The 27,868-nt window shown below is 24.9% G+C and overlaps 4 protein-coding genes across 10 annotated transcripts; 3 read left to right on the forward strand and 1 right to left on the reverse strand.

The window, feature by feature from the left end:
- Nucleotides 1-859: 859 nt before the first annotated feature.
- LOC124425352 (sodium-dependent nutrient amino acid transporter 1-like) lies at nt 860-13,100 on the forward strand. 3 transcript variants are annotated; one of them, XM_046965597.1, is made up of 11 exons: nt 860-1,160; nt 7,163-7,255; nt 7,353-7,433; nt 7,561-7,810; nt 7,932-8,169; nt 9,223-9,597; nt 10,330-10,519; nt 11,032-11,208; nt 11,766-12,042; nt 12,392-12,486; nt 12,688-13,100. In XM_046965597.1, exons 1-11 carry the CDS (start codon nt 1,152-1,154, stop codon nt 12,859-12,861), a joined length of 1,959 nt encoding a protein of 652 aa, XP_046821553.1. In that variant the 5' UTR covers nt 860-1,151; the 3' UTR covers nt 12,862-13,100. The 3 variants fall into 3 exon arrangements, with proteins under 3 accessions (XP_046821553.1, XP_046821555.1, XP_046821554.1); XM_046965599.1 differs by lacking the exons at nt 860-1,160; nt 7,163-7,255 and having other exon boundaries at nt 7,356-7,433; nt 7,571-7,810; XM_046965598.1 differs by lacking the exons at nt 860-1,160; nt 7,163-7,255 and having other exon boundaries at nt 7,374-7,433; nt 7,529-7,810.
- Nucleotides 13,101-14,235: 1,135 nt separating this feature from the next.
- LOC124425567 lies at nt 14,236-17,218 on the reverse strand. The gene is made up of 5 exons (XM_046966077.1): nt 17,185-17,218; nt 15,429-15,769; nt 14,964-15,216; nt 14,597-14,674; nt 14,236-14,505 (listed from the first exon to the last, which is right to left on the reverse strand). Exons 2-5 carry the CDS (start codon nt 15,554-15,556, stop codon nt 14,413-14,415), a joined length of 552 nt encoding a protein of 183 aa, XP_046822033.1. The 5' UTR covers nt 15,557-15,769; nt 17,185-17,218; the 3' UTR covers nt 14,236-14,412.
- Nucleotides 17,219-17,307: 89 nt separating this feature from the next.
- On the forward strand, nt 17,308-22,184 carry LOC124425568 (sodium-dependent nutrient amino acid transporter 1-like). Of its 3 annotated transcripts, none has more exons than XM_046966079.1 (11): nt 17,308-17,403; nt 18,239-18,339; nt 19,016-19,120; nt 19,213-19,459; nt 19,570-19,810; nt 19,886-20,260; nt 20,523-20,889; nt 21,070-21,169; nt 21,254-21,430; nt 21,538-21,632; nt 21,720-22,184. In XM_046966079.1, the coding sequence occupies exons 2-11, from the start codon at nt 18,328-18,330 to the stop codon at nt 21,888-21,890; spliced, it is 1,890 nt and encodes a 629-aa protein (XP_046822035.1). In that variant the 5' UTR covers nt 17,308-17,403; nt 18,239-18,327; the 3' UTR covers nt 21,891-22,184. The 3 variants fall into 3 exon arrangements, with proteins under 3 accessions (XP_046822035.1, XP_046822034.1, XP_046822036.1); XM_046966078.1 differs by lacking the exon at nt 17,308-17,403 and adding an exon at nt 17,413-17,645; XM_046966080.1 differs by lacking the exon at nt 17,308-17,403 and adding an exon at nt 17,413-17,645 and having other exon boundaries at nt 20,763-20,889.
- Nucleotides 22,185-23,112: 928 nt separating this feature from the next.
- LOC124425555 (sodium-dependent nutrient amino acid transporter 1-like) lies at nt 23,113-27,855 on the forward strand. 3 transcript variants are annotated; one of them, XM_046966051.1, is made up of 9 exons: nt 23,113-23,207; nt 23,816-24,194; nt 24,477-24,759; nt 24,977-25,351; nt 25,622-25,811; nt 25,959-26,135; nt 26,214-26,313; nt 26,554-26,825; nt 27,575-27,855. In XM_046966051.1, the coding sequence occupies exons 1-9, from the start codon at nt 23,193-23,195 to the stop codon at nt 27,740-27,742; spliced, it is 1,959 nt and encodes a 652-aa protein (XP_046822007.1). In that variant the 5' UTR covers nt 23,113-23,192; the 3' UTR covers nt 27,743-27,855. The 3 variants fall into 3 exon arrangements, with proteins under 3 accessions (XP_046822007.1, XP_046822009.1, XP_046822008.1); XM_046966052.1 differs by lacking the exon at nt 23,113-23,207 and adding an exon at nt 23,634-23,653; XM_046966053.1 differs by lacking the exon at nt 26,554-26,825 and having other exon boundaries at nt 27,575-27,737.
- Nucleotides 27,856-27,868: the final 13 nt, after the last annotated feature.

A 27,868-nucleotide genomic window follows, 5' to 3' on the forward strand; every position in this document is an offset into this window, starting at 1 on the left:
TGTGATTGAGGTATGTTTATGAGTAATTTGAGAACTATCGTTTTTATATGATTGTAAAATTTTTCATTTGTGTTTATAGTGTCGTTCGTTATCTTGATGCAATTGAAACGTATTTAGAATGGTCTTTTTTTTAACACTTTCTTTTAAATTATTTTTTCAAATATTAAATTTTTATAAAAGTATATCATTTCGTCCATAGTTCCTGTAATAAATTCTTCATTTGAAAGTAAAGAAAAAAAAAAAAAATAAATAATACAGTAGAATCAATGCAACAAAGAACATAATTTGGTAGACATAATTGGACGAAAAGAATACCTCTTTCCACACGTTTGCAGTTATATACGAAATTTTAAGTATAATAAAATTGTTAAGTCTTACTATAAATGCCAATAATATTATAAATGTAATTTATGATCGGAGACGTTTAACTTTACTTTCTTTCTCAAATTTCGATGATAAATATATATATTTTTTTTATTAATTAGTTTTATTCGTTCAAAGTTTAAATGTTCTATATTGTCTAAAAATAAAATAAAATAATATATATACACATACACATATATATATATATATATACATAGGTATTATCATTTTATTTTTTATATACCTTAACATTTGTAGGGTGTACAGAATAATTTTGTGACTCACTGTAGAAGAGTTGATTTCAATAAGAAATATTCCAACACAATGAAAGTAAAATGTGATGGTATAGGTTCCAGATGAGACAGAGTTTCCCCTTCTCGATCGAGTTTTGATTCGTTGTACTCGATCATGGTGATAGTTCGGTTATCCCTACTACTTTCGAAGGAGCACCTTCGTGACAGGTCTACAAGAACGATCGTGAAGCAGTCAGTGGTTGTTCCGTGCTCAAGTAGGTAATACTCTCACGCAAGTAACACGTGTGAGTACGAATGTCAAAATGTCGAGACAAGTTTAAACATAAAATCAGTGTTTTTTTTTTACGAGATCATCTAAAGTCAAGTAATTTTCTTTGTGTTTTTTCATCATTTCAAGGACGACTGCGATTCTTTTTCCTTTTTTATTATTTATTTTTTTCTTCCCCCTCATTTTGGTACGTCTTTTTTTCTTCGTTTTAACTCTTCACCAAGGATACGTCGTTACTCATCAATTTATTCATTTGAAAGATAAAAATGGCAAAGGTAAGAATCTCACCTGGTATATATATATATTTTTTATAATTTCATATAATTTATTATTTTAATATAAATTTATTTTTATATTTGTATTAATACTATATGAAATTGTATATACATATTGTATATATATACATATATGTATATACAGATATAATATATATTTAGCATTAAATTGTATATATATACTTTTATATATATATTTTTATATTGTTGTAAGGGCTGTGTCGTTTACATGATAATCATGAAGTTATGGTCGATGTGTCTTATATATATTGAAATTTTTATAATAATAATAATAATAATAATAATAATAATAATAATAATAATAATAATAATAATAATAATAATAATAATAATAATAATAATAATAATAATAATAATAATAAATTAATAATTAATTATAATTAATTAAATTATAATTAAATTAATTAATAAATAATTAAAATAAAATTAAATATAATTAATTAAATATAATTAATTAAATAATAATTATGAATAATAATAATAATAATAATAATAATAATAATAATAATAATAATTATTATTATATGATAAATATTTAAAATAATTATAATATTTAATAATCAATATGCAAAATATACTTTTGCAAGTGGTATTATTTGTGTCTAATAATAAATATTGTTAATATATTTAAAATTTAATTTATTACTTTGTCAGTGGACAAAGTGTTATCGGAGATATATATATATATATATCTCCGATAATAAAAAAATAAAAAAAAATGAAAAAAGAAAAGAGAATAGAATGTTAAATCTAATTTTCCTCTTTTCGTCAAGATTCTCTGACGAGATCTTACGATTATCATACAAAAAAGAACGAAAAAAAATTCGATCGATAATCGATTGATTGATCGAATTGAAGTTATTACAGATGATCAGAGATACATTCCATCGCTATGTTTGTCAATATTCGACATAATGGCAATTCTTACTTTCGCTTTGATCAATGAAAAATATTAACGTTATGGTTCATCACGTTTCACGTCCATTCAGAAATAATATCCACGTTTTCTCATTGTTGTGTCTATCTTGAAAAGAACTTAAGGAGAAAGAAAAAAAAGAAGAAGAAAGAGAGAAGAAATACGAAGAAATCATCACAATGTTTACTCAGATGTCTCGTCAAGGAAAATCTTTTTCTTTTGTTTTTTTTCTCTTCTTTTACTGACTCGATTGCAATCTTGTGTAAGATCAAAATACAAAATGGCCCAAAAGATTTTAGGATTGACAAAAATTTTGTAAGGTGGGTTGAAATGTTCTTAGGAATGGGCAAACAATTTTTAGATGGTTTTAATAAACAATTACTCCTTTATGATACTTTTTTTTTGAACTTCTATTTAAATTTGTTGTTCTGTAAACTCTAGGTTTATAGTTTTATAATTTGAGAGAAAAAAAGATCGTTTAAATAATTTCGAATACAGAATAATTGATTTGTAATATCTCATATAGAAGTATGTCCGTTTCTCACAAACGCCTCAAAACATTTATGACTGATCATTTATGCACTTGAAGAAACATACAAAATAATAATAATAATTATAATAATAATAATAATGATAATAATAATTAAAAAAAGAAGAAAAAAAGAAAATATATGGCGATTCGATCGAATATTTAAAATCGATAATTTGATTGAAATTATCAGAAATTGTTAATTTCTGTTTCGTTTTTCGAATTTTAAATTTATTGCAAAAATAATAAGAATAGGTATATATTAATCATTTTGATAGTCGATTTATCAGCATTGCTTGTCAAATTTTGCGATAGTACGATTCTGGAAATATAATCTCTCGTCAGATTCATAACGTAAACGGAATAGTTAAACGTGTCCTGTTTCACACTAATGATTCTACTCAGACGATAATAATCTAGTTTTGAAATACAGGTATATACATACATATGTATAGTATGTATTGTATATTATTCGCATAATAAAATCTTTATACCTGACTTATTTCTTATTTTCTTTTCGAGAATGACAAGAATTCCTTGATTTTTATAAATTTTACGACGAAATAAAATTGAAATATATACACACATGTATACACGCACGCACGCACGCACGCACGCACGCACGCACGCACGCGCGCGCGTACACACACACATATATGATTGAAAATATTTTCGAGATATTTAGTTATATCACGATTTTCATTTTTTTCTTCATTGTTTCTTTCTTTGTATATATAATATCCGGAAACAAAAATTAACAGAAATATTTTACACATAATAAACGAAAAGAAAAAATATAGAAAATTTGTTTTTTTTTTAATAATATCATTAAAAGAATATAATAATATTATCCTAATGTTATGAACAGAAAAAATGAAAAATTATAGAGAAGTATTTTATTTGTGTTTATATCTGTAAAAGGAAATAATACTATAAAAAAAGATATAATTTGTATATGTTATGATATAAAAAAAGTATTCTAATGCTATGAAAAAAAAGGTTTAGAGAAAAATAAAAAATGAAGTATACAAAATTTTTCTATTTTTTTTTTTTTTATGTTTATACAAAAGATTTTAAAACATGAAGATCGACTTTCTTTCGGATTTCGATTTCTCAAAATTCTTTAAATTTAATCGAACATAAATAATTCGTATATTCGAAAGGAAAAAACAGAGGGCTTTCACACGATCTCGATTCATTTTTTTTCTTTATATTTTTTACCTTTTTTTTATTTTATTTTATTTCATTATTTTTCTTGTTCTTTTTTCTCACGTTATCTTTACAACCGAGATCAGTCAAAGAAGAAAACGAATGTTCTTACTATCTCCCTTTCTCATAATTTTTAGAAAAAGAATCATTATTAAAAAGAATCATTAATCTCATTATTAAACGGATTTGGTTGTTTCTTGTATAATACCATAAAAAATTCGAAAATGGTTGATTAAATAAAAGAAATTGATTTATTTCTTTCACGTGGCACTTGAATTTGGTTGTTTTATGAATAAATATGACCGATAATGAAAGAAATTGATTTATTTCTTTCAAGTGGCACATGACACATATATATAAACAAAATAGCATCAGGTCGACACCTTGGCATTCTTTTACAGTTTGGAGACCTATATATATATTATATATAATTATATATACGTATAAATATATATATATTATATATACATAATTATATATACATACATACGTATATACATATATATATTTAAAAGAGTGATGTCAGTTACATGTATAGAATATCCCATAATTACGTAGATGAGAGTTACTTAAGTCCGCGATGTCTACTTCGATAGAAGTTACGTAGAAATAGTGAAAGGAATAATTTCAAAGACGTTACATTCTGTTCTTTTTTTTTTGTATCCTTTGCTTTTTTATCTGATCTTTGATGTATTAATTAGACAAAATTGAGGAAGAAAAAGGAAAATTAAGGAGCTTGTATTCTCGAGAACACAAAATTTATGTTAAGAGAGAAAAGATAAAAAAAGAAACAAAAATAAAAAACGAAGTATAATTGAAAAACCTGTAAAGTCATCAAATTGATCAGTCTGTAAATACGATTAAAAATGATTGTGGAGCTGTTAAACCGGCTCTTCGTTCTGTTACGAGATGCTTAATTTATCGTTATAGATATAAACTAGTATAAGTTATTATATAATATAATATTAAATAATAATTTGGATTGACCTTTAAATTGGTTAATAAATAATATCGGAGACAAAAAAAATCATTTTCAGTATCTTATAGTTTAAATAGTATTTTTTTTTTTTATAATAATATAGCGTAATGGGTTTGACGATAATGTCAATATTTTTGATAACTGTATCACTGGGTTGGTCAATAAATACTGTCAAAAACTTTAATACTTTATATCAAAAAAGTAACAAAGTAGTGTATGTTTCTGTAATAATACGATATTGAGTTAAGAACAACAAATAATGCTGACATTTTTCGAAATATCATAATAATTTTGAAATATTATTTCTACATAAACAAGACGCTATTTTCTTCTTTTTGTACTAGTATAATTTCGGATTAATCAATAAATAGCATTGATATTTTTTTAGTATCATTTTATAATAGTATAAAATTATCGGAGTTGACCACTAAATAATGTCAGAATTATTCAATAAAAAAATACTGTAGTTATTTATTAAAATTTATCTTTAATCTACTGGATACTGTTCAAGTTAATACTTGAACATTTTCAAGAATTGAAAATATAAATTTTTTCAATTTATTTTAATTAAACTTTGTATGTACATTTGTACTAGGTATACACATAACTTAAATCTTACAGCAATTGAATAATTTTAGAAAAACGAGAAAGAAATAAATCATAAATAATAGAAAATCGCAATTTTAGTTTAAAGATACTATGCGGAGTATTGTATTGTACGGATTTGTTGGAGTTAAGGATTAGCTGAAGGAAGAAATTGAAAAGGACAACAGATCAATTGGTCATATTTTAGACTTAGACTCCAAGTTTATCTAAAATAAGAGATAAAAAGGTAGGTCAGTAAGGTAATAGAAAGTATTAATTTATAAAGAAATTTTACATTGTAATAACAAGAAGACGAATGTTATTGTGAAGGATAAGCATTTCCTGAATGATTGAAGAAATTCTAAAAGACTTAAGGGACAAGGCCTGAATAGCTTAATGATTTATGGCAGTTGCCTGGAAAGCAAAAGATTTAACTCCTAAATGCAACAAAGGACTTAAAACTATTTTCATGAATCGTATATTATATATATATATATATATACGATATATATATACATATATAATGTACGATTTATGAAAATAACCTCTATAATATATTATATATAGAATATCATATATATTATATATATTTTTTATATATTACATATTATATAATTTGTGTTTATTTATTTATCCGTCTATTTTTCTTTATTTTTATATAATAAGTTCATCAACCAATACATCTTTTTGTTCCTTCAACTGTTTTTATATTTTTAATTTGTCATAATAAAAAATAAAAGAAAAACAATTTTTTTTCAACACATCAGAAACACATTAGAAACATTTGGACTTTATTATACTATTATTCGGAGGATAATCACTCACGCGATGTGAAACGAAACAGAATGAAAAATACATACAGTCAACAGTATATAAACTACAATATTAATATATTGTGTCTAAAGATATATACATATGTAAAACGTCAATTAGGTAAAGGTATATAAAAAACATGCGATACGTACCTGCATACATAAGAATGAGATTTCACTGAAAACATAAGGATAACTTGATTGTCATTCAGTTATGGTAATAACGTGGTCTTCTGCCTATGTGTGTGTATGTATGTGTGTTTGTGTGTAAAGTAGTAAAATTATACTGGATAAGAGTCATTAAATCGAAAGGCATTTTCTTTTATTTCATGTTTTGTTTCTTTTTCTTTAACGTTGGTTTTCTTAATGGCTAATTTAATAGATCAACATTCTTCTTTTATCTATTTTTTTCTCTATTTTTTTTTGCTCATATTAAACAACTTTTCTTGCATACTTTTGTATGCTCGCAGAATTTGCAATAGAATTTACCTAATAGCTGTCGACAGTCGTTCAAGTTAGATGTTTAGAAAGTGTCCTTGAAGATCTATGAATGCGTATATTTTCTTCTAGTACCTGAAGATCGACGACCTTTGCGGTTTGTTTCTTTCCTTTATTAGATTTAATTTCCTGAGATAAGATGATCACAATAAAAACAATAATAACAACAACAACAACAATAATAATAACAACAACAATAAGAATAACAACAATAACAATAATAATAACAACAACGACAAGAACAATAATAATAATAACCAATCGTTGAGAGAAAACAATTTGCTCGTTAATATCAAACTGATAGATTATTTTAAAATGAATTTCTTTTTCTCATGATTTTATTTAATTTATTTCAGCAATTACAATAATTTTTTTTTACAATTTTAATGAAAGAAAAATATTAAATTAATGTTCATTCTTATTTTATTTATTTACTTTTTTTTTTTATTATAGGCAGGTAAACATAATCTGGCATTTGTTGGAGATGATGGCAGAACTAATGGTCAGACTAATAGTAACTTTAAGAATTCAAAAAAGATTGAAAAAGTAAGTTCAGATTTGAAATATAAATTTAATAATAACTATAATAGTGTTATAAGCAAAAAGTACTTAACATATTTTTTTGTTGATTTAATTTTTTTAGAACGACGATAATTTTAACTTAAATTATGGCGTCGAAGATAACAGAAAAGTTATCCAATCAACAATTGTGATGGAAGAAATGGTAAAGTTATATTATTTTATATTTTTGTCTAATTTTTTATATATTTTTTCTTTAAATAATCAAATAGTAATTTCTTTTTTTCGAAATTTGTTAAGAAATTTTATAATAAAAATAATAATGTTGAAAGACGATAATAGAGAAAAGCGTTGAAAGAGCTACATGGGGCAATAGTATCGAATTTCTTATGTCCTGCATCGCCATGTCGATTGGTCTCGGCAACGTTTGGAGATTTCCATTCACGGCATACGAAAATGGCGGAGGTGTCTTTCTAATACCCTACATAATCGTCCTTTTCGTCGTTGGGAAACCATTTTATTATTTGGAAATGATATTAGGTCAATTCACCAGTAGATCCTCCGTTAAAATGTGGTCCGCAGGTATTATCCTACTGTAAATAATTCTAACTCTAATACCAAAACTAGATAATAGTATAATTAATTTATTTTTGTTTTCTTTTTTTGTTTTTTGTTTGTTTTATATGTACGTTTTCACGACTAGTGCCAGCTTTTCGTGGTGTTGGCTGGGCCCAAATGTTTTCTATGGTTGCCGTTGGTACTTACTATTGTTCCTTGATATCAATGACCTTGTATTATTTGATCGGTAGCTTTCATTCACAGCTACCTTGGTCCACATGTCTTATCGAATGGGGAGATACGTGCGTTGATTCCGTAAAAGCTGAAAATGCGACATTTCGCAATGGTACGGGCAAGAGAAGTTCCGCTGAATTTTATTTCACGTAAGTATTATTTCTGATTACACATATCAACGTATAAAGATCTGATTGTAATATCAAAAAATGTTAAGGATAAACGGCGAAGATGATAAATATAACGGTGAGGTAAAAAAAAAAGTAAAAGGATGGCTTATACTGACTTGACGTTTTGAGATCCGGTCTTACAAGATGCAAACGTATTATTATCGCAAACGTATTAATATTTTTTTTCCACTTATATGATACATATAGATATGGTGTAGAACATTAGAGTAGCACTTCATCTTGCATAATTATGACGGCTTAACATAACTCAGTAAAGATTAACAAAAGGTCCAATTAATATCTTTCTTGTAACTACCTACGTTTTTATTCGGAACGCTATCGAATTTATAAATATCTAAATACGTTATTGATTCCATGACGTGGTATATAAAAGGAGTATATCTCGATGAATCAGAAACGTTAATTACTTCAATTATAACCTTTGCTTGATCGTTATCAAAAATCTTGATATAATTTTTTACAAATTCGATGATATTACATTGATCAAAATAAATAACATTTTGTTACCTAAATTATTATATTTATTCTTGAATATATTGAGATGCTAATAATAAAAGTAGCAATAATTTTATTCTCATTATCATGTTGAAGTTATGGAAATACGGCATAACAAATTTCTGATTCAACAGGTCGTCGATTCAAAATTAAAAATTTTTAATGTAAAAATAAATAAATCATATATTAGATCTTAGAATTGAACATAAATTTGGATTACACTCACGATCTTCAATTTTTCCCTAAAAAATCATAATTGAAAGATCATAATAAATTTATTAAATTATAATATCTTCATATCAGTATATATACAAATCTAGAGGTGATCTATGTTTTTTTGGTAATCAAACATATCGAAAAATACATAGGTATAATCTTCAATGTATCAGATCAAAATTTTTCTTTTCCTCATTGGGCTATGTTAATATCCTTATATTTGTGTTTTTTTTTGTTTATCAAAAATTTTAGAATAATAACATTATTCGCACATTGATAATATTTTCTTTTGTTGTACAGAAAAACGGTATTGAAGGAGATACCTAATATTGATAACGGGTTGGGTCTACCCGATTGGAAATTACTTCTTTGCTTGTTAGTCGCCTGGTCAAGTATCTTTGCTGTCCTTGCACGTGGAGTTAAAAGTTCTGGCAAGGCAGCCTACTTCCTCGCAATATTCCCATACGTGATCATGATAGCTTTGCTGATCAGGGCGGTGACCTTAAAGGGAGCAAGCAACGGGATAATTTTCTTTATTCAACCGAAGTGGGACAAACTGTTCGATCCAAATGTCTGGTACGCTGCTGTGACACAGTGTTTCTTTTCACTGTCAGTCTGTTTCGGTGGTGTCGTCATGTATTCGTCCTACAACAACTTTAAACACAATATCTACAGGTTATTATTTTTAATAATTATAAGATAATAATGTTTATGGAAAATTTTCTTTTTATATTAAGAACGATCTTTATAAGAGAAATTTCCGGAGAAATTCTCTTTTCTTTTCTTTTTCTTTTTATGTACTTATGATTTATTACTGAATTGGGTGATAAGTAATATTGTTTTGAAAGTAGAATTTTGCAAATTTTTTTTCATATTGTTATTAAATAATAGTAATTCCGAGTATATATATATATGTGTGTGTGTGTGTGTGTGTGTGTGTGTGTGTGTGTGTGTGTGTGCACATTATATATACTTAATATGCTGTGCTGTAATAACTTATGCTTTCTCTCTCTTTCTCTCATTCTCACTCTAATGCTATATTATGATACTATATAGTAGTAATGTTATCTTATAGTAACAGATAATTTATGCTAATACTGTGCTAATAATTAATGCTGTGTTATACTAATTCTTGCTATGATAAGTCTTATCATAGTAATAATTTATTCTTAATATGAGCTATTAATATAATAAGTTGTTGCTACTATAATCTATTATAACAAAGTAATAACAAAGTATAATATCATAGTTTATATACAAAATATTAAAAATTCAGGGATTATTTATTACCCAAGGCACTATAAAAAAAATGGTTGCACTTATGTAACATGCGATAGAGATCCAATTAAACATACAATTATATTATGAGAGAATAAACTAATGATTATAATTAAAAAAAATTTTTAGAGATGTGATGGTCGTGACTACTTTAGACACCTTCACAAGTCTAATGGCAGGTTTTACTATTTTTGGGATACTTGGTAATTTAGCTTATGAACTTGGCACCGATGATATCAGCAATGTTGTCCGCGGCGGGACTGGATTGGCCTTCGTTTCTTATCCAGACGCCATTGCGAAATTTACGGTCTTACCAAATGTAAGTTTTATTTAGATATCGATTCGTTCGATCGATTTCGCTTTTTCTTTTGTCACTCTCTTTTCTTTTGTTCTCTCTTTCTCTCTCTCTCTCTTTCTTTCTTTTTTTTTTTTTTTAAATATTGTACAAGTATTTTACAATTATTCTAGAATTACAAGAGAAAAGAAATAGATGTGTAAATTATTCGTTATTTATGCGGGAGAGAGAATGAGTGAGATATTTCCTTTGAATTCTCAAGGTATTCAAGATAATTAGATCGAATGATAGTTTCTTTCTAAGCACTGACGCCATTAAAAATTGTTTGTTCCGCTTTGTTGAATACAAATATTGAATACATAGATACTTATAGTCCATTTGTTTAACCCATATCGAAGTAAATAGATATACATTTAATTATGAATTTATATGTATATATGAAACTATTTACATAGTAAAGATGAGAATTTATCGATCTATACGACCGTGGTTTTAATTAATTATGTATTTAACATTATTTTTCTATTCTGTTATAGTTGTTCTCTATATTATTTTTTCTAATGTTATTCGTTCTTGGAATCGGAAGTGCTGTTGCACTCGTTGGAGGAATCGTTACTATAATCAATGATCAATTTCCAAGCTGTAAGCATTGGTATATTGTACTTGGTACGTCTATCGTTGGATTCTTCTGTGGTACTGTTTATTGCACACCGGTGAGTGACTATTTTTTAATATATTACTATAATCATTTATAATATATTATATTATAGTGTATACTAATATTATTTTATAATACTAGTATATATATATACTATACTAGTATATATATATATTATATATATATATATATACTAGTATATATATATTTACAGTTTTATATTTTTAAAATATAGTTTAGCGTATATTATAATATATTATAATACAATATAATACTATAATATTATACTACAGATTATATTATGATTATAATTATATAGTAGTATAATATAATAATAACGATAATAATATATATATTTAATACATAAATATATTTTTTGATTTTCAATTTAATTATTAAGATTAGAAAAATATATATTATTTTATTGTATATATATGAATTACTTTTACTTATATTATTTAATATAAATAAAAGTTATATAAGAAAATATTTTAAATTTCGATATGTAAAATAAAAAAAAAATTACAAAATACTTCAAATCGACTAACTTTGAAAATATCTATACAATTTAAATTTTGTTTAATATAATAAAGAAATATTAATTATTTACAGGGTGGCCAATTTATATTAGGCCTGGTCGATTATTACGCTGGTTCCTTTATTGTTTTCGTCTTGGCTACGCTCGAAGTGACTGGATTCTTTTGGATTTATGGATTAGAAAATTTCTTAGACGATGTTGAATACATGTTGAAAAGAAGGCCATCGCTTTATTGGAGAATTTGTTGGGGTGTAATCACGCCACTTCTTTTAGCAACTATTTTAATTTATACTATCATTGGACTGACACCGTTAACTTATGCTGGTGTCTTATATCCTTCAAGCGCATATGGTTTGTATTATTATTATTATTATTATTATAGTTTTTATTATGTATATTGATAACAAAAAGTAATAATATGATTCAATTATTTTGCGAATAATTAAATTTAATCTTAACTTAAATTTAAAGTAAATGTATAGTAAATTTATAATAAATTTTATTATATATATATGTTGTGTTATTATATAATAATAACATATGCTAACATTCTATTATTACATATTTCATATACTAAAAGTATGCTTTTATGATAATAAAGTTATAATATTATTAATATTATAGTAATAAAATTATAATATTATTATTTATAATATTGTTCCAGATAATTTTAATTTGACATATTTTTTATAAATTTTAGCTGCCGGATGGTCGCTACTTGCATTTGGTGTATTACAAATACCTTTTTGGATGATTTACACTATAATAAGAAAACGGAATTTGGGCATGCCAGAAGTATAATAATTTAAATTTTATTTAATATATATATATACATATATATACATATATATACATATATTTATATACATATATATATATATATACATATATTTATATACGTATATATATATATATACATACATATATATATATATAATAATAATACATAAATGTTAAATTGTATTAAAACAAGGAAAAATTATTTTTTGGTTTTAGATGATCATAAACTCTTTCAGTCCCTCGGATGAGTGGGGTCCAAGAAATACTCAAGAATTAGCTAGTTGGAAGGAATATAAGGAAATGATGAGAAAAAAACGTGAAAATCGTAGTTGTTCGAAATTAAAACAATTCATTTATGTTATTTTCTGTTTAGAAGAGAAACTTGTATAATCTCGTTCTAAAAAAAAAGAGGTCGAATTTATGTATTATTATATTACACCTCGCACGTATGTATCGCATACGCATATATACGTATATATAGATTTTCTTGGACAACAAACAAAACTCAACAAAATGAAAAGAAATCTCTTGACTGATAATGTTTTTGTACATCTTTATAACATTAAAAAATAAAAACGAAAATATACGAATATGTATATATATATATATATATATATATTTATTTATTTATAAAGGAAATAATAATACAAGAAATTTATAATTAAATTTTTTAATTAAATATATTTAATAATATTTATAATTCAATATAAAGATATAATTAAATATATATTACGAAATTCTTCTTTCGAACTTTTTATTATATAAATATTTATATATATATATATATATATATATATATATATATATATATATATATATTCTATACGGTTTTTTTTAATGTTATACAATACCAAGGATATTTTATAAATTCAAACGATTGCATTTTTATCTTAAAATAAGATTAATATAATTATATAAACCTTAGTGTTTCAGACCTTATGACGTCTTCTATAAATAATTTATATTTAAATCGTTTGAAATTATTATAACTTATAGTTATTAAGAAAGCGTAATATTTTTTTTTGTTTTGTTTTTAATGTTTTATCATACAGTATTATATTCATGGATGTGAAACTTGAGAATGAAAAATATAAAAAAAGAATTGTTATAAAGAAACAGTATGAATGAACAAAAATAAAAAGAAAAAACAAATAAAAAACAAAAAATTACTTCGATTTGAATGACTTAGTGACTTAGATCAATGACTTGGATCATTGTTGAAAATAAACTGACTTTTATTTATACAAAACACATTATTACTCTTTTGACGATAATAATAAATAAGTCACGAATTATCGTGCAAAATAGATTTTAATAATAAAGTTTTCATAATAATTATGTCTCTGCACCTTTTTTTTTTATTCTACCTATATTTCTGCGAAAATTTTAACAAAGTAATCGCCCGTTTCTCGATACTTTTTTATTAATGTATATAGACACTCTCAAAAGTTCCTAGATGATTATTCTCTTTCAGTTCTTTTTATTATTTGTTATTTTCTATTTTTGATACTCTTCTTATTATTTTCTTAGAATAATTTTATAAATAATTAAGAAAGAGAATAAATTTTTTTTATATGAGTCTCTCTCTCTCTTTTGCTCTTAATCTCTCTTTTTCTCTTAATTTACATTATTTTAACCATATATATAAATTTGAGTAATACTTGAGAATTGGAAAAAGAGAAGAAGGAAATTGATTTGTTAATATATTTTTAATTAATTATAATTTTAAAAAATAATATACATAAAAATAGTTCTCATCAAAAAGTTCTCTTATAAATTTGAGTAGATTTAAATAATTTTAAGAGAAAATATTTGTAATCCGTCATTTTTTATAGGTTTACTAGTTACAGTATTAATATATCTATAAAATAAAATATCGACAGAAGTATAGAGAGAGAGAGAGAGAGAGGGGGAGAGAGAGAAAGAGATAAACGATCAATATTAATTACTCGTATAATTTATAAAGTTAGTATCTACGATTAATTCTTCTTCTCCTCTGCTTTCAATACTCATAGTTTCTTGATCCTCTATCATCTTTTATAAAAAAATATTTCTTTTTGTATTTTTATTATTATTAATTCATTAATATTAAAAAAATATTGATTGATCAATGATCTATACGTACCATCATCTTATATTTTTCTCTTTCAATCATTAATTCTAATTCGAATTCACGTTGCTTGTTCCTTTTTTCTTCGGAAATCTATATATACATATATATATGTCTATATTATTAGATATACATTTTATTTTACAAATATATTTAAATAATAAATCTTTTATATTGTTACTTATTTATATATAATAATTATTATAATATAAGATATATAATTATAATTTTGTAATTTTTGTTCATAAAATATAAATATATATCAAAAATTAAAACTATTAAACATTTAATTCATTTTATCAATTATTGTTATTATTATATATTTTATATATATATAAATATTTAAATATTATTGATTATTAATTAATCATCATAAACGAACCTTTAAATGAAGCAACCAATGTCCAAGATATTCAATTGGATCATATGGTTTTTTCGAAGCAATTTCAGGAAGAGCTCGAGTTAAAGCTTTGCTTAATAAATTTTTTAAATAAAGACTATCAGATGACAAGTAATAGTCGGATGAAGTTGAAGAACACGATTTAATGGAACTCGATGAATCATTTAATTCCATTTGATAAGTCAATTTCATATATTCTATCTCGTCTTCGGTAATATGCAAACTTTTTAAAAGTCTAAAACAAGAAGTCTTATTTAATATTAATAAACACATTGGATGATAAGTAGTCATTTATCATTTAGGCCGTATGGTCAAAATGCCAACATTATTGCATTCATTCCGTAGAACATGAATTATTGTATTTGTTTCTTTTTGTTGTTTTATAGTAATTATTTTTATTTACTTATTTTTTTTTTTATATAAAAGAATTAGTTCGTTCGAACATACAACCTGATATATTCGTCGGTGAATCCATTAGTTAATACAGATTTGATAAGACTAGTACTGAGTCCTTTTTCACGTAAATATTTTTCTATTGACTTTCTTTCTCCTTTTTTACTCTCTTCGATGTCCATTGTTTCTTTATAAATCCTTTGCCGCGTCTCATCTTTTTCGTATTGTTCTTCTTTCAGAATACCTCCAGTAATATCTCTTGTTACGTGAGGATTATCCAAAATTTGTTCATCTTTTTTTCCAATTTCACCATGAACTTTATCTTTTTTTATTTTGTCGATATCTACTTGGCTCAGTTTTATACCCGTTTCTAAAGTCTTCTCAAGTTTCGTTCTCTATTAATGTATGTATAATAAATACAATAAGACTGGATCTGATCGAAACTTGAAAGTAATATAATATATACGGAAGTATACTACGTAAATCTTAGGTATATCATTGATACGTAATAGGAAAAGTGAGAAGTGATGTAAGACGATTAGAATAGTTATTGAATGGAAAAACATAGATTCTTTAACGTAGAAAGCAAATTTTATTATTTCTGAAACCATGTAACTGTTAGCTGGGGTTTCCCTCGTGTGTATTAATGTGTGTTTTATCTTCTGTGCACACATACACACAATATATATATATATATATATATATATATATATATATATATATATATAGTTTAGTTAATTCCTTTAATCACCAAATTTAATCGTTAATTCATTAATTATTAAGTATAAGTGTATTTAAAATATATCATTTTTTCGTTATGTATAAAATTAAATACAATAAAATAAACATATAATAATAATAATAATAATAATAATAATAATAATAATAATAATAAAAATTAATAAAATTAAATTATTGTTAAAATGTTAAATATAAGATTTGTTAAGACATCAAATTGAAGAAATAAAATTAATAAATATTTTAATAATTAAAAATATACAAATATCATAATGTAAAGAATTGAAGAAATAATAAAATAATAAATAGCATTCTTTTAATATATAACAAAAAATTGGGTTACATAGATTATTTACATACTTACATCTTCGCTATCAGATATTAAAGAAGAAATAGATGGCGATAATAAAAATTTTCGAAATTCTCGTTTGGTATAATTCCCGGAAATTTCAACCCGATCAGCCGTTTTTTGTAAAAGTACTTTTTCATGGTTTACATTTTTTTGCGAGTTTTTATTCTTATCCATCGTCATTTAATCTACTTTATTTCATCACAGCTTCTTTTTCACACCTAATTTCATTCAAAATGAGATCGATTATCTCAATCGATTTTTAATGTAACCAAAAAAAAGACTTACAAATTTACAGAAAACTACCTTAGCGAATGATCCATTACTGATCGCGATAACGAAGATATGCTTTTTTCAATATTTATTTGTAAATAAAATAAAGAAATAAAGAATTAAATATTTTGTTTACATTAAAATAAAAACAAAATGTTGCATTAAAATAATTCGTATGATAGAAAAATATAAATAAAGTATACAAGGATCAAAAATAAAAAGGATATTTCAAATTTACAGTAAACTGCTTTACCAACTATATAAGTGACTGATAGCTAATAATAAAATACGATTTTATTTGTAAGTAAAATAAATAAAATAAATAAACAAAAACTACGAGTACGATTGTGTTTATTAATATTTTTCATTTAAATCATGCATTTTTAATGGAGGGGAAAGAAATACAAGAAATAAAAATTTTTATAAAAAATTGAATTTTCTTTTTCTTACGCAAAATTTTTTTTTATTCTTTTCTTCTATTATTTCCATCCAATCCTCTCTCTCTCTCTTTCTCTCTCTCTCTCTCTCTCTCTCTCTCTCTCTCCATCTCTTTTCCTCTCTCTCTATTTCTCTCTTTAAGGAAAAAAGAGAGGAAATTCGCATTCATTGGGCGTGCGCGATAATGTTTCTGCGTGAGAAGAAAACTGGAATGCGCATCAATGAAAGAAGGTATATATATTAACGATTGTCTAAGAAAACTCACGGTTAATCTTGAATCAAAGTTGAGAATTTTAGTTACGTTAATAATTTTTCATACGTAAATTTAATACTTGTGATTATCATTTATTCATATGAAAGAAAGAGAGAGAGAGAAAGAGAGAAAGAGAGAGAAAGAGAGAAAGATTATAACTTCGGTGCAACGAACAAAATCAACTAATACATTTGTTCGTTTTCTCAAAATAAACAATAAGGTATATAAACAATTTCTTACATTTCCTTTTATTTGCTTATGCTATCTTAATAACAGGTGGATTTCATTATTTTATCTAATCTACAGGAATGCGTAGTAAATGAGAGACATTTGTCAGTATTATTCACAAAGTAATCCTTGACAGAATCTTTCCTTTTTTTTTACCATTCGTGATCATGCTAATTTACGAGATAAAAAATATAAAAAAAAAAGAAAAGAAATATATATATATATATATATATATATATATATATATATTAATAATACTAAATATGCGCAACTAATTAATTCACCTTAAAGTGATTTATTTATTTTTACATTAATCTCACATTTTAAATTTTATATTTAATTTTCTCTTTGCATCAATAAAAAATTATAATTCTTTTTCTTATTCTTAATCTTCTTCTTATTGTTATTAACAGAATTTTGTAAAATACATACACTTAGTTATACAAATTTATCATTTATTCAATTATGTTCTTTCTTTACTCTCCTTTTCAAAAAAAATCACACAAATACTAATAATAATTTTTATATACATACAGTTATAAAAGTTTATCATCTATTAATAAATGTATTTTTTTTTTTTTTTAGAAATCACAAGAACTACACGTGAACTTCAATTATTTCCACATAAATCTTAACGATCTCTTATTTGAAAAGTAGAAAGTATCTTGATATACATGGGGAAAAAGGTATGGTAACAATTTCTTATTACTTAATCTTACCAATGATACGTACATACGTACATATACACCATATATGATCATACGATATTTCTCTTATATAAAATATTATCTTTCCACTTGGTTAACGAATGTTATTGGTTAAAACGTCATTCGACACGATCGATGATCAACGAGTAATAACCGGTGACTGGGAGCTCTCTTGATGTCCTTTGTTCATGATAAAAACTCGTGATCAAGCTGACGTATAATGTATAGATAGATCGTTATATGCACATACGTATATATATATATAGTGACTACTTCTACTTCATTAATGCGATATGTAGATTGAAGATTTTTGATACAGGATGAATCAAAAGTTCTTAGATAATTTTAAAAATCAATTAATCCCTTTTAACAGACTTTTTGGCTGATCTTTTCTTTTGTTCTGACTATAGAAAAATTCCTAGTCTAGTTCTACTAAATAAAAATAAAAAAAAATAAAAGAAAATTACCCCAAAGAGACTCGTAGAAGTATAATTGATGTTTATAATTATCTAATAACTTTTGGCCCGGCCAATATAAATCAACATTTATTATAATCTCGTTTATTATTATCATAGATACCTTAGTATCATTTACTTTAAAAAATTGCTTTCAACGTTAATTGATAACAATGTTAACGAGATATTATATATTTTAGACATACCACATTAAAAATGGAATTACTAATCAAGGTTTCACTTTGGATGATATCACAGAATATAATGGCAATCGAAATGATTCTAATTCGATTTCTAAAGAGACCGTAGGTCTTTTGTTTTTTTCCATTTTTTTCATTTTTTTCATGTTAAAAAATGAAAACAGAATTTTTTTTTTAATAACATGTCGTTTAATTAGACGGAAAGAACACAATGGGGAAACGATAAAGAATTTTTGATGTCCTGCATAGCTATGTCGGTTGGATTAGGAAATATTTGGAGATTTCCGTTCACCGCTTACAAAAATGGTGGCGGTGCATTTCTTATACCTTATATAATAATTCTCATTGTTGTTGGAAAGCCATTTTATTTATTGGAAATGACTTTGGGTCAATTTTCAAGTCGATCTGCTATCAAAATTTGGGAGATAGCGCCTGCCTTAAAAGGTTAATGTCATACATTTTAATTGAATTTTTAATTGAATTCTTTAAGATCGATCAATTCGATATTTTGACGCTGTATTTTCTTTTCTTTTTTTTTTTTCTTTTTATCACAGGCATTGGTATTGCCCAATTTCTTACATTGTTGGCATTAACATCATACTATTGTTCCTTGATGGCATTGACCTTGTTCTATCTGGTCGCCAGTTTTCAATCAGAATTACCTTGGGGTAAATGTAAAAAGGAATGGGGCGAATATTGTGTGAATTCATCGAAAGGAAACGATACTGAAGTTACATCAAATGGTATGAGCCTATCCAACGTCACTTATCTCAGTTCGGCCGAATTATATTTTTAGTGAGTATTTAATTACGTAATATACATACCTGACGATTTCTAAATCTGATGATCTGTAAAAATGTCTATGGCTAGCAAGGAGGTATTACGTGAAAAGGAAAATATTGAGGACGGAATTGGATTACCCGATTGGCGTTTAACAATTTGTCTGTTCATCAGTTGGCTTTGTATATTCGTTATCGTCGTTCGTGGAATTAAAAGTTCTGGCAAGGCTGCTTATTTCACAGCTATATTCCCTTATGTTGTTATGCTCATACTGTTCATCAGAGCTGTTACATTGAATGGCTCGGCCAATGGTATACTTTATTTTATTACTCCCGATTGGAATAAATTATGGACGTCCAGTATATGGTACAATGCAGTAGCACAATGTTTCTTTTCATTGACCGTCTGTTTTGGCGCTGTTGTCATGTTTGCATCTCACAATAAGATTGATCATAACATTTATAGGTCAGTATCATTTAACATCAATTTTTTGATAAGAGTAATTCTATTGTGCTTCGAGAATGGATAATATCGATATACTGATTGATCGATTAAACTCTTTTTTTTTTCTTTTTTATTAACCGTTACTTTAAGGGGTGTATGATTGTTCGTAAAATGATTGTTAATGATTAATTTATAAATTATTAAAGGATTCCGTGATGAAATATTTGACAATTAGATAAATTATTTTCTGACATTTATTCAATATAAAATTAATTATTTTTAGAGATGCAATGATAGTGACAACACTAGATACCTTTACCAGTTTTTTAGCAGGCTGTACGATATTTGGTATTCTTGGTAATTTAAGCTATGAATTAGAAGCTAAAAATATTGGTACAGTAGTACGCGGTGGAACAGGATTGGCATTCATTTCTTATCCAGAAACAATCGTCAAGTTCGATTTTCTACCACAATTCTTCGCTGTTGTCTTCTTCGTAATGATTTTTGTTCTTGGAATTGGCAGCCAAGTTGGACTTACCTCAAGTATAATATCGATCATCAATGATCAATTTCCAAGATGGAAACAGTGGCATATTGCGGTTGGAACATGCTTCCTAGAGTTTCTTATTGGATTACTTTACGTTACTCCGGTAATATCATGAAAAAAAAGAATCTTTCATTTTTTTATTGATTTTTTTATGAGTTTTTTTTTCTGACAATATTGTAAATAAAAAGATTTTCAATTTGAAAGATTCTTCGATTCTGTTAATTTTTAATTTTTGTTTGGTTTTCTGTTTTATTTTTTCTTTCTTTTTTGTTTTTTCAATTAGGGTGGACAATACATGGTAACCTTCATAGATTATTATGCCACATCGTTTCTTGCATTCATACCAGCCATTTTTGAAATGATCGCTGTTTCTTGGTGTTACGGTAAGTGTTATATAATAAATGATTAAATTATTGCATTTTCGTTTAAATGATAAAATGAATTGTGTTATGAAAAACTTTTTATAGGAATAAATAATTTTCTCGACGACATTGAATTTATGCTAAATCGAAGATTGTCGATTTTTTGGAAAGTTTGTTGGAGTTTTTTAACTCCTGCGATAATTACAGTGATTTTTATTTATAATATGATTAATTTGGAATTATTAACTTACAACAATTTTAATTATCCTGACATAGCTTATGGTAAATATTTAATATATATATTAATTTTTTTTGTTATTTAGCTGGTTGCTTTTTTATGTTATTAGTTAATTATTAATATTATTTAATATAACTGTTTATTTTTTTAGTTGTTGGCTGGATTCTTTTTTCTATTGCTGTTTTGCAAATACCTTTATGGATCTTAATCGCCATATTTAAAAAGAGACATTTACCTTTTCTTGAGGTAGGACACGATGAAGTATATTTAAATTATTTTATGAAACATGTATAATTTTTATTATATATATATTTTTCTTTTTTTTTTTTAAAGATGATTTCCCAACCATTTAGACCTTCAAAATATTGGTGTCCAATGAACGAAGAGACGAGAAGAAGATGGTTAGAATTTAAAGAACATCGGCGAAAAATTAAAGAAGAGGAAAGCGAAAATGAGAATGAAAATATTTTTTATAAATTATTCAAATCTATTACTTGTCGGTAGTATTGAATTGAAATGAAAATTTTTTTTGGTTTCTTTTTTTTCTCTCTCTTGTTAATTATTATATCATGAAATTTCATCTTCTTATTTATCGATTAGAATTTAATTCATCGATTTTAATAAGTGTGATAATAATTTTTTTCTTGATTTTAGTGTTATTAATAAAAAGAAAAAACGACATTAATTTGTGATTGATTTTACATATGTGTGAAATGTGTATTTTTATTTGGCTTCGAATATTAGATTTGTACATTAATTCTAACAATATAAAATAAAATATTTATACTAGGAATAGAATATTAGATTATGTTATTAATTCTAACGATATAAAATAAAATAAAGAATTAAATTAATAGCTTCTACGTTATCGATTTACGATTAGACAATTTTTAAAATGATATAAATTTTTAAAAAAATTTAAGAAACAGAAATTAGATATATAATATATAATATAATTTAAATGCTTTAAGAATATAAAACAGAACAAAAATATAATTAAATAAACGATTTTATTTAATTATATTTTATCAATTATCAATTCATAATTACACCAATTTAACAATCAAAATACAATGAAATACAAATGAAAAACAAATTGGAATCAATATAATCGTTATAAACAAAAATAAACATTTCAAAGTTGAAAAACAAATTTCTATTTTTTCTTTTTTTTTTAAGTATAATTAACAATTTATTTTTACTTTTAATAATTTTTTAAGTATTTTTTTTATCATCATAAAATATTTAATCGAAAATGAAAAAGTGTATGAGAAAAGCCTGCTGGTGAGATAAGCAATCATCTCTAATCTCACGTATATATATATATATATATATATATATATATATATATATATATATATATATATATATACATATATATAATATATATATCAACCTCAATAAAAAAAGTATGTACATTAGATATACATAATCTACTATATAGCCTTTTGGAAGATTTATCGATCATAAGGAAATGACATCGATTGGACATATTGATAAAGTCATACAGTTATCTGGGTTTTATATACTTTATGATCTTCAAGATTTAAACATCTATTTAATAGCGTTTGTTTTTTTCTTTCCTTTTTTCTTTGCTAAAAATATTTATACCGATAGATACTTAATATCTCTTTATCGTTATAATTACAGATAATATTTCATATATTATATAAAAGCATTTTGATATCGATATTTTATCGTAACATCTTCCCAATAGTTTCTTATTCGTGTGCAGACAATAGCCGTATTAGAACGTTTCAATTAGAAAAAATCAAATTTGTTAAGGTTTTTTGTCAGTTTTTTGAAATGTTGAAAAATACGGTGAGTTTTGACGGATTTTAAAATGGTTGACGTTTATAAAGTTATTTATAAAAGAGAAAATAAACTTTTAGCTTAATAAATAATCTCATGTTGTAAGTCATCGAATAATGACGTCATCGTTTGAAATCTTTTTTTAAAACGAACATATATGGTATGTTCGCATCTAAAGAGAGACTTATATAGCAATAAATTTTACGACCGTCGATAAACAGTGTTCAACGATGAGATTTAATTGCCGGAACGTTATTCGTGATATTATCGTTAACATGTTCCACGTACTCCATAATTGTTGAGTCAACGAAATAATATTATCAGAGAAAGAGAAATGGGGAGAAAGGGAGGGAGAGAGAGAGAGAGAGAAAGTGAGAGAGAGAGAGAGAGAGAGAGAGAGAGAGAGAGAGAGAGAGAGAGAGAAAGGAAGAGAGTGGAAAAATTTTACTTAAAAAGTAAATTATAAATAATTACATTAAATAATTATAAATTATAAATAACAATATAATAATTATATCGCGCAATGAGTGAATAAATTTCGATAATTTAAAAATAAACAACAAAAATAATTTTATTCTTTTTTTCATGGTTATCTTTGTAATCATTTTTCTTTTCAGGAAAATGGAAACCACGAAGAGAGCTATGACAACCCATCGTTTGAAATTACCAACGAAAGAAACATTCGAAAATTTAGTAATGATCAAAACAAATCTCGAGAATTAGAGAATTTAGAACAATCGCAAGAAAAGGAAACTCAAGGATCTTGGAACAATAGTGTTGAATTTTTAATGTCTTGCATTGCTATGTCAGTCGGTTTTGGTAATATCTGGAGATTTCCATTTACTGCTTATAAAAATGGTGGTGGTGCATTTTTAATACCATATGTAATTCTGCTCTTTCTTGTTGGTAAACCATTTTATTTTTTGGAAATGATAATGGGACAATTTTCTGGACGTTCCTCGATTCGTGTTTGGAATGTTTCACCTGCCTTTGTTGGTATCTAATCATTTTTTTTTATATCATTATTTCTTTTTTTTAATAAATTTTATAATTTTATAATTTATAAAGATATATTATCATATTATTTATATATTGTAAAACATATATATATACATTCATACTAAATAATATTTTGGTACTATAGTATTATAGTATCAATAATTGTATATATTTAAATATTACAATATAAAATAATATAATTTATTAGAAATAAGAATAATATTATTTAATATTAAATAATAATTAATAAAAATTATTAATAATACATTGTGTTTTAAGGCGTTGGTTGGGCTCAGTTCTCTTCAACGATCGTTTTAGCGACTTATTATAGTTCGTTAATGGCATTAACTCTTTACTATTTGATCGCATCATTTTCCACTGAATTACCTTGGGCAAAGTGTCTTGAAGAATGGGGAACATATTGTATCGATTCGTCCAAGAAAAAAAAATATAGTATGATGATCAATGATACATCATTTTCAAAGAAATATTACTACTTCAATAAACTCAACCATACTGTGGATAATCCGATTTACCGAAGCTCTGCTGAACTTTACTTTTTGTGAGTACTTTTTTTTCGTATATTCTAATTGAAGTATATTGAAAAAATATTTTTAGCAATTATTTAATAATTATTTTAACAAAAAATTATTTTCAACGAAACATTATTTCAATGATAATTAATTTAACAAAAGTTTATTTTTATGAAAATTATTTTAACAAAAAATTATAATAACTAATTTTATTAAAAAAAATAAAAAAATCATTATTGATATTAGAAACACAGTATTACACGAAAAAGACAACATCGACGATGGAATTGGTTTACCAGATTGGAAGTTAACACTTTGTCTGTTTGGGTGTTGGGCTTCAGTTTGCATAGTCATTTTCCAAGGTGCCAAAAGTACAGGGAAGGCATCTTATTTTCTAGCGATTTTTCCTTATATTATTTTAATAGCGTTGCTAATACGTGCTGTAACATTGAATGGTGCTGCCAATGGTATATTATTTTTTATTACCCCACAATGGGATATGCTGTTAAAACCTAAGGTTTGGTACGCTGCAGTTACCCAATGTTTCTTTTCTTTATCCGTATGTTTTGGTGCTATTGTCACTTATTCGACAAACAATGAATTTAAACATAACATTTACAGGTATGTTGTAATTTGTATAATCTTTTTTATAATCGGATGTTCTTTAATAATTCAATAATATTGTAATTTTAAATATAAATATATCGAATAAATTACTGAAACATTGATTCATTGGCTTATTTCCAATAAAAACTTTTAAGAGGAAAAAATATTATTAGAAAAATTATTTAAAAAATGTCGATATCACTCGTTGACTAATACCGAAATACAATTTTTTTTAATAACAATTAAATATCTTTGTTATGAAACATTCTTTTCCCGCAAGAACAGAGATGCAATGATCATTACGACATTGGACACTATCACTAGCATGATCGCGGGCTGTGCAATCTTTGGAATTCTCGGCAACCTTGCCTACGAAATGGATATTAAGGATATAGGCACAGTGGTAAAAGATGGCACTGGTCTGGCGTTCATTTCCTATCCCGATGCAATAGCTAAATTCGAAGATTTACCTCAGGTAAATTATTTGAAGTTTTAGTTTTAATTTACGTTAGTAACGTAAAGACAAATAAAAGGACCTCAATATTTATCTATAATAATCTTTTTTTTGTAAATCCAGTAAAAAAAAAAGAAAAAAAATCAATATTCAATGTCGTCGTTGCAGTTATTTTCCGTTCTCTTCTTTGTCATGATGTTTATTCTTGGAATTGGTAGTTCTGTGGGTATGACATCGAGTCTTTACGTAATCCTGAATGAACAATTTCCGAATCTGAAAACTTGGCAAATTGTTTTGCCATTGTGTTCTCTTGGATTTTTAATTGGATTAATATACGTCACGCCGGTATAAATAATTTCTCTTAATCTTATCTGAAGATCACGATCAATTTTTTTTACTTTTAATGATTTTGTCTATCTTCAGGGTGGACAATGGGTTCTTGTTTTAGCTGATTATTATGGTACTTCCTTTGTTGTGTTCATTTTAGCTACGTTTGAGATGATTGGTATCATTCATGTATATGGTGAGTCTAAAGACAACTTTGTATTTAGTTAATTTTAATATTATTTAATTATGTATATATATGTAAAAATTTATTTTTATTTATATTATAAATATATAATTATATATATTAAATATATATATATATAAGAATTTAATAATGTAACAAATAATTAAATGTTTTAATATAATTTTTAATTAAATAAAATGTTTTAATAAAATTTTTAATTATACTTAATTATTTAATTAAATATACACACAGGATTCGAAAATTTCCTTGATGACATAGAATTCATGTTAGACATGAAAGCAAGTATGTTTTGGAAAATTTGTTGGTTCATAATAACGCCCGTTATATTGATCATCATTTTCTTCTATACCGTCGCAAATCTCTCGCCTTTGGTTTATGCTGGAAAAACTTTTCCAACAGCCGCTCATGCGGCTGGTATAATAATACTTTGTATTGGTGTACTACAAATACCAATTTGGATGCTGTTGACTATATTAAAGAACAGGAATTTGCCATTAAAAGAGGTATACTCTTAATTGTTTTTGATCTGAAAAAAATTCTTTTATGAACATTTTTATGATGATATAATTTTGAAAGATAATAATTAAAAATAGATGGAATCTATGATAAAGATGCGATAAGATTAATTTGAACACTTACTAATTTTCATATCAGGAACAAATTTATATATATATATATATATATATATATATATACACACACACACACACACACACACACACACACACACACACACACATATACATCGTATTTTTGAAGTTTTATTCCATTTTCAATTATGTTACTTCGTATTAATATATATTAATAAGTATGTATATTAACTTAAATATACTACTTATAATTATATTTACAATTGATATATATAGTAAAATTGTACTATGAATAACATCTTAATATATATCACATTTTTATTTTTTTAATTATAAATCGCGAACTAAAAATTTAATTTTTTTTTATCTATTTATTTAATACAATACATATAGTAGTATGATATAATAGTATTTAATATAATTATATTGTATTATATGCAACATTATAATTAATAATATTACGTTGTAATAAATCATAATTATATAGTATATCCAAAATGTTATATAATATTAATTATTATATTACATAATATAATATTATATGAATACTAACAATAAGTAATACTTTCACATAATACAATCTTTTTTCTAAACATAAAGAAGATTTACTAATATTTATATACATTTACAATTTAAGTAAACTATATTTCTTTTTTTTACAGATGATTACAAAAGCTTTCCAACCAACGTCCCAATGGGGACCGAAAGAAATGAATTATCGAAGAGAATGGTTAATGTTTAAAGAAAAAAAAATGGAAATTAGGAATAGGAGAAAACAATCAAGATTGTTGCAAATCATTCGAATTGTTTTCAGTTTAGAAGTAAGATAGACATTTCTTTGTTAAAAAAAAAAAAAAAAAAAAAATTAACATAAAAAATTGGATATATGTTAAGGAATAACTCAAAAACGATATAATAATTAATATATATATAAATCTGGATATTGTATATAATAA

This window comes from Vespa crabro, chromosome 7 (genome assembly GCF_910589235.1).
Source record: "Vespa crabro chromosome 7, iyVesCrab1.2, whole genome shotgun sequence".
In the NCBI taxonomy this organism is placed as follows: domain Eukaryota; kingdom Metazoa; phylum Arthropoda; class Insecta; order Hymenoptera; family Vespidae; genus Vespa; species Vespa crabro.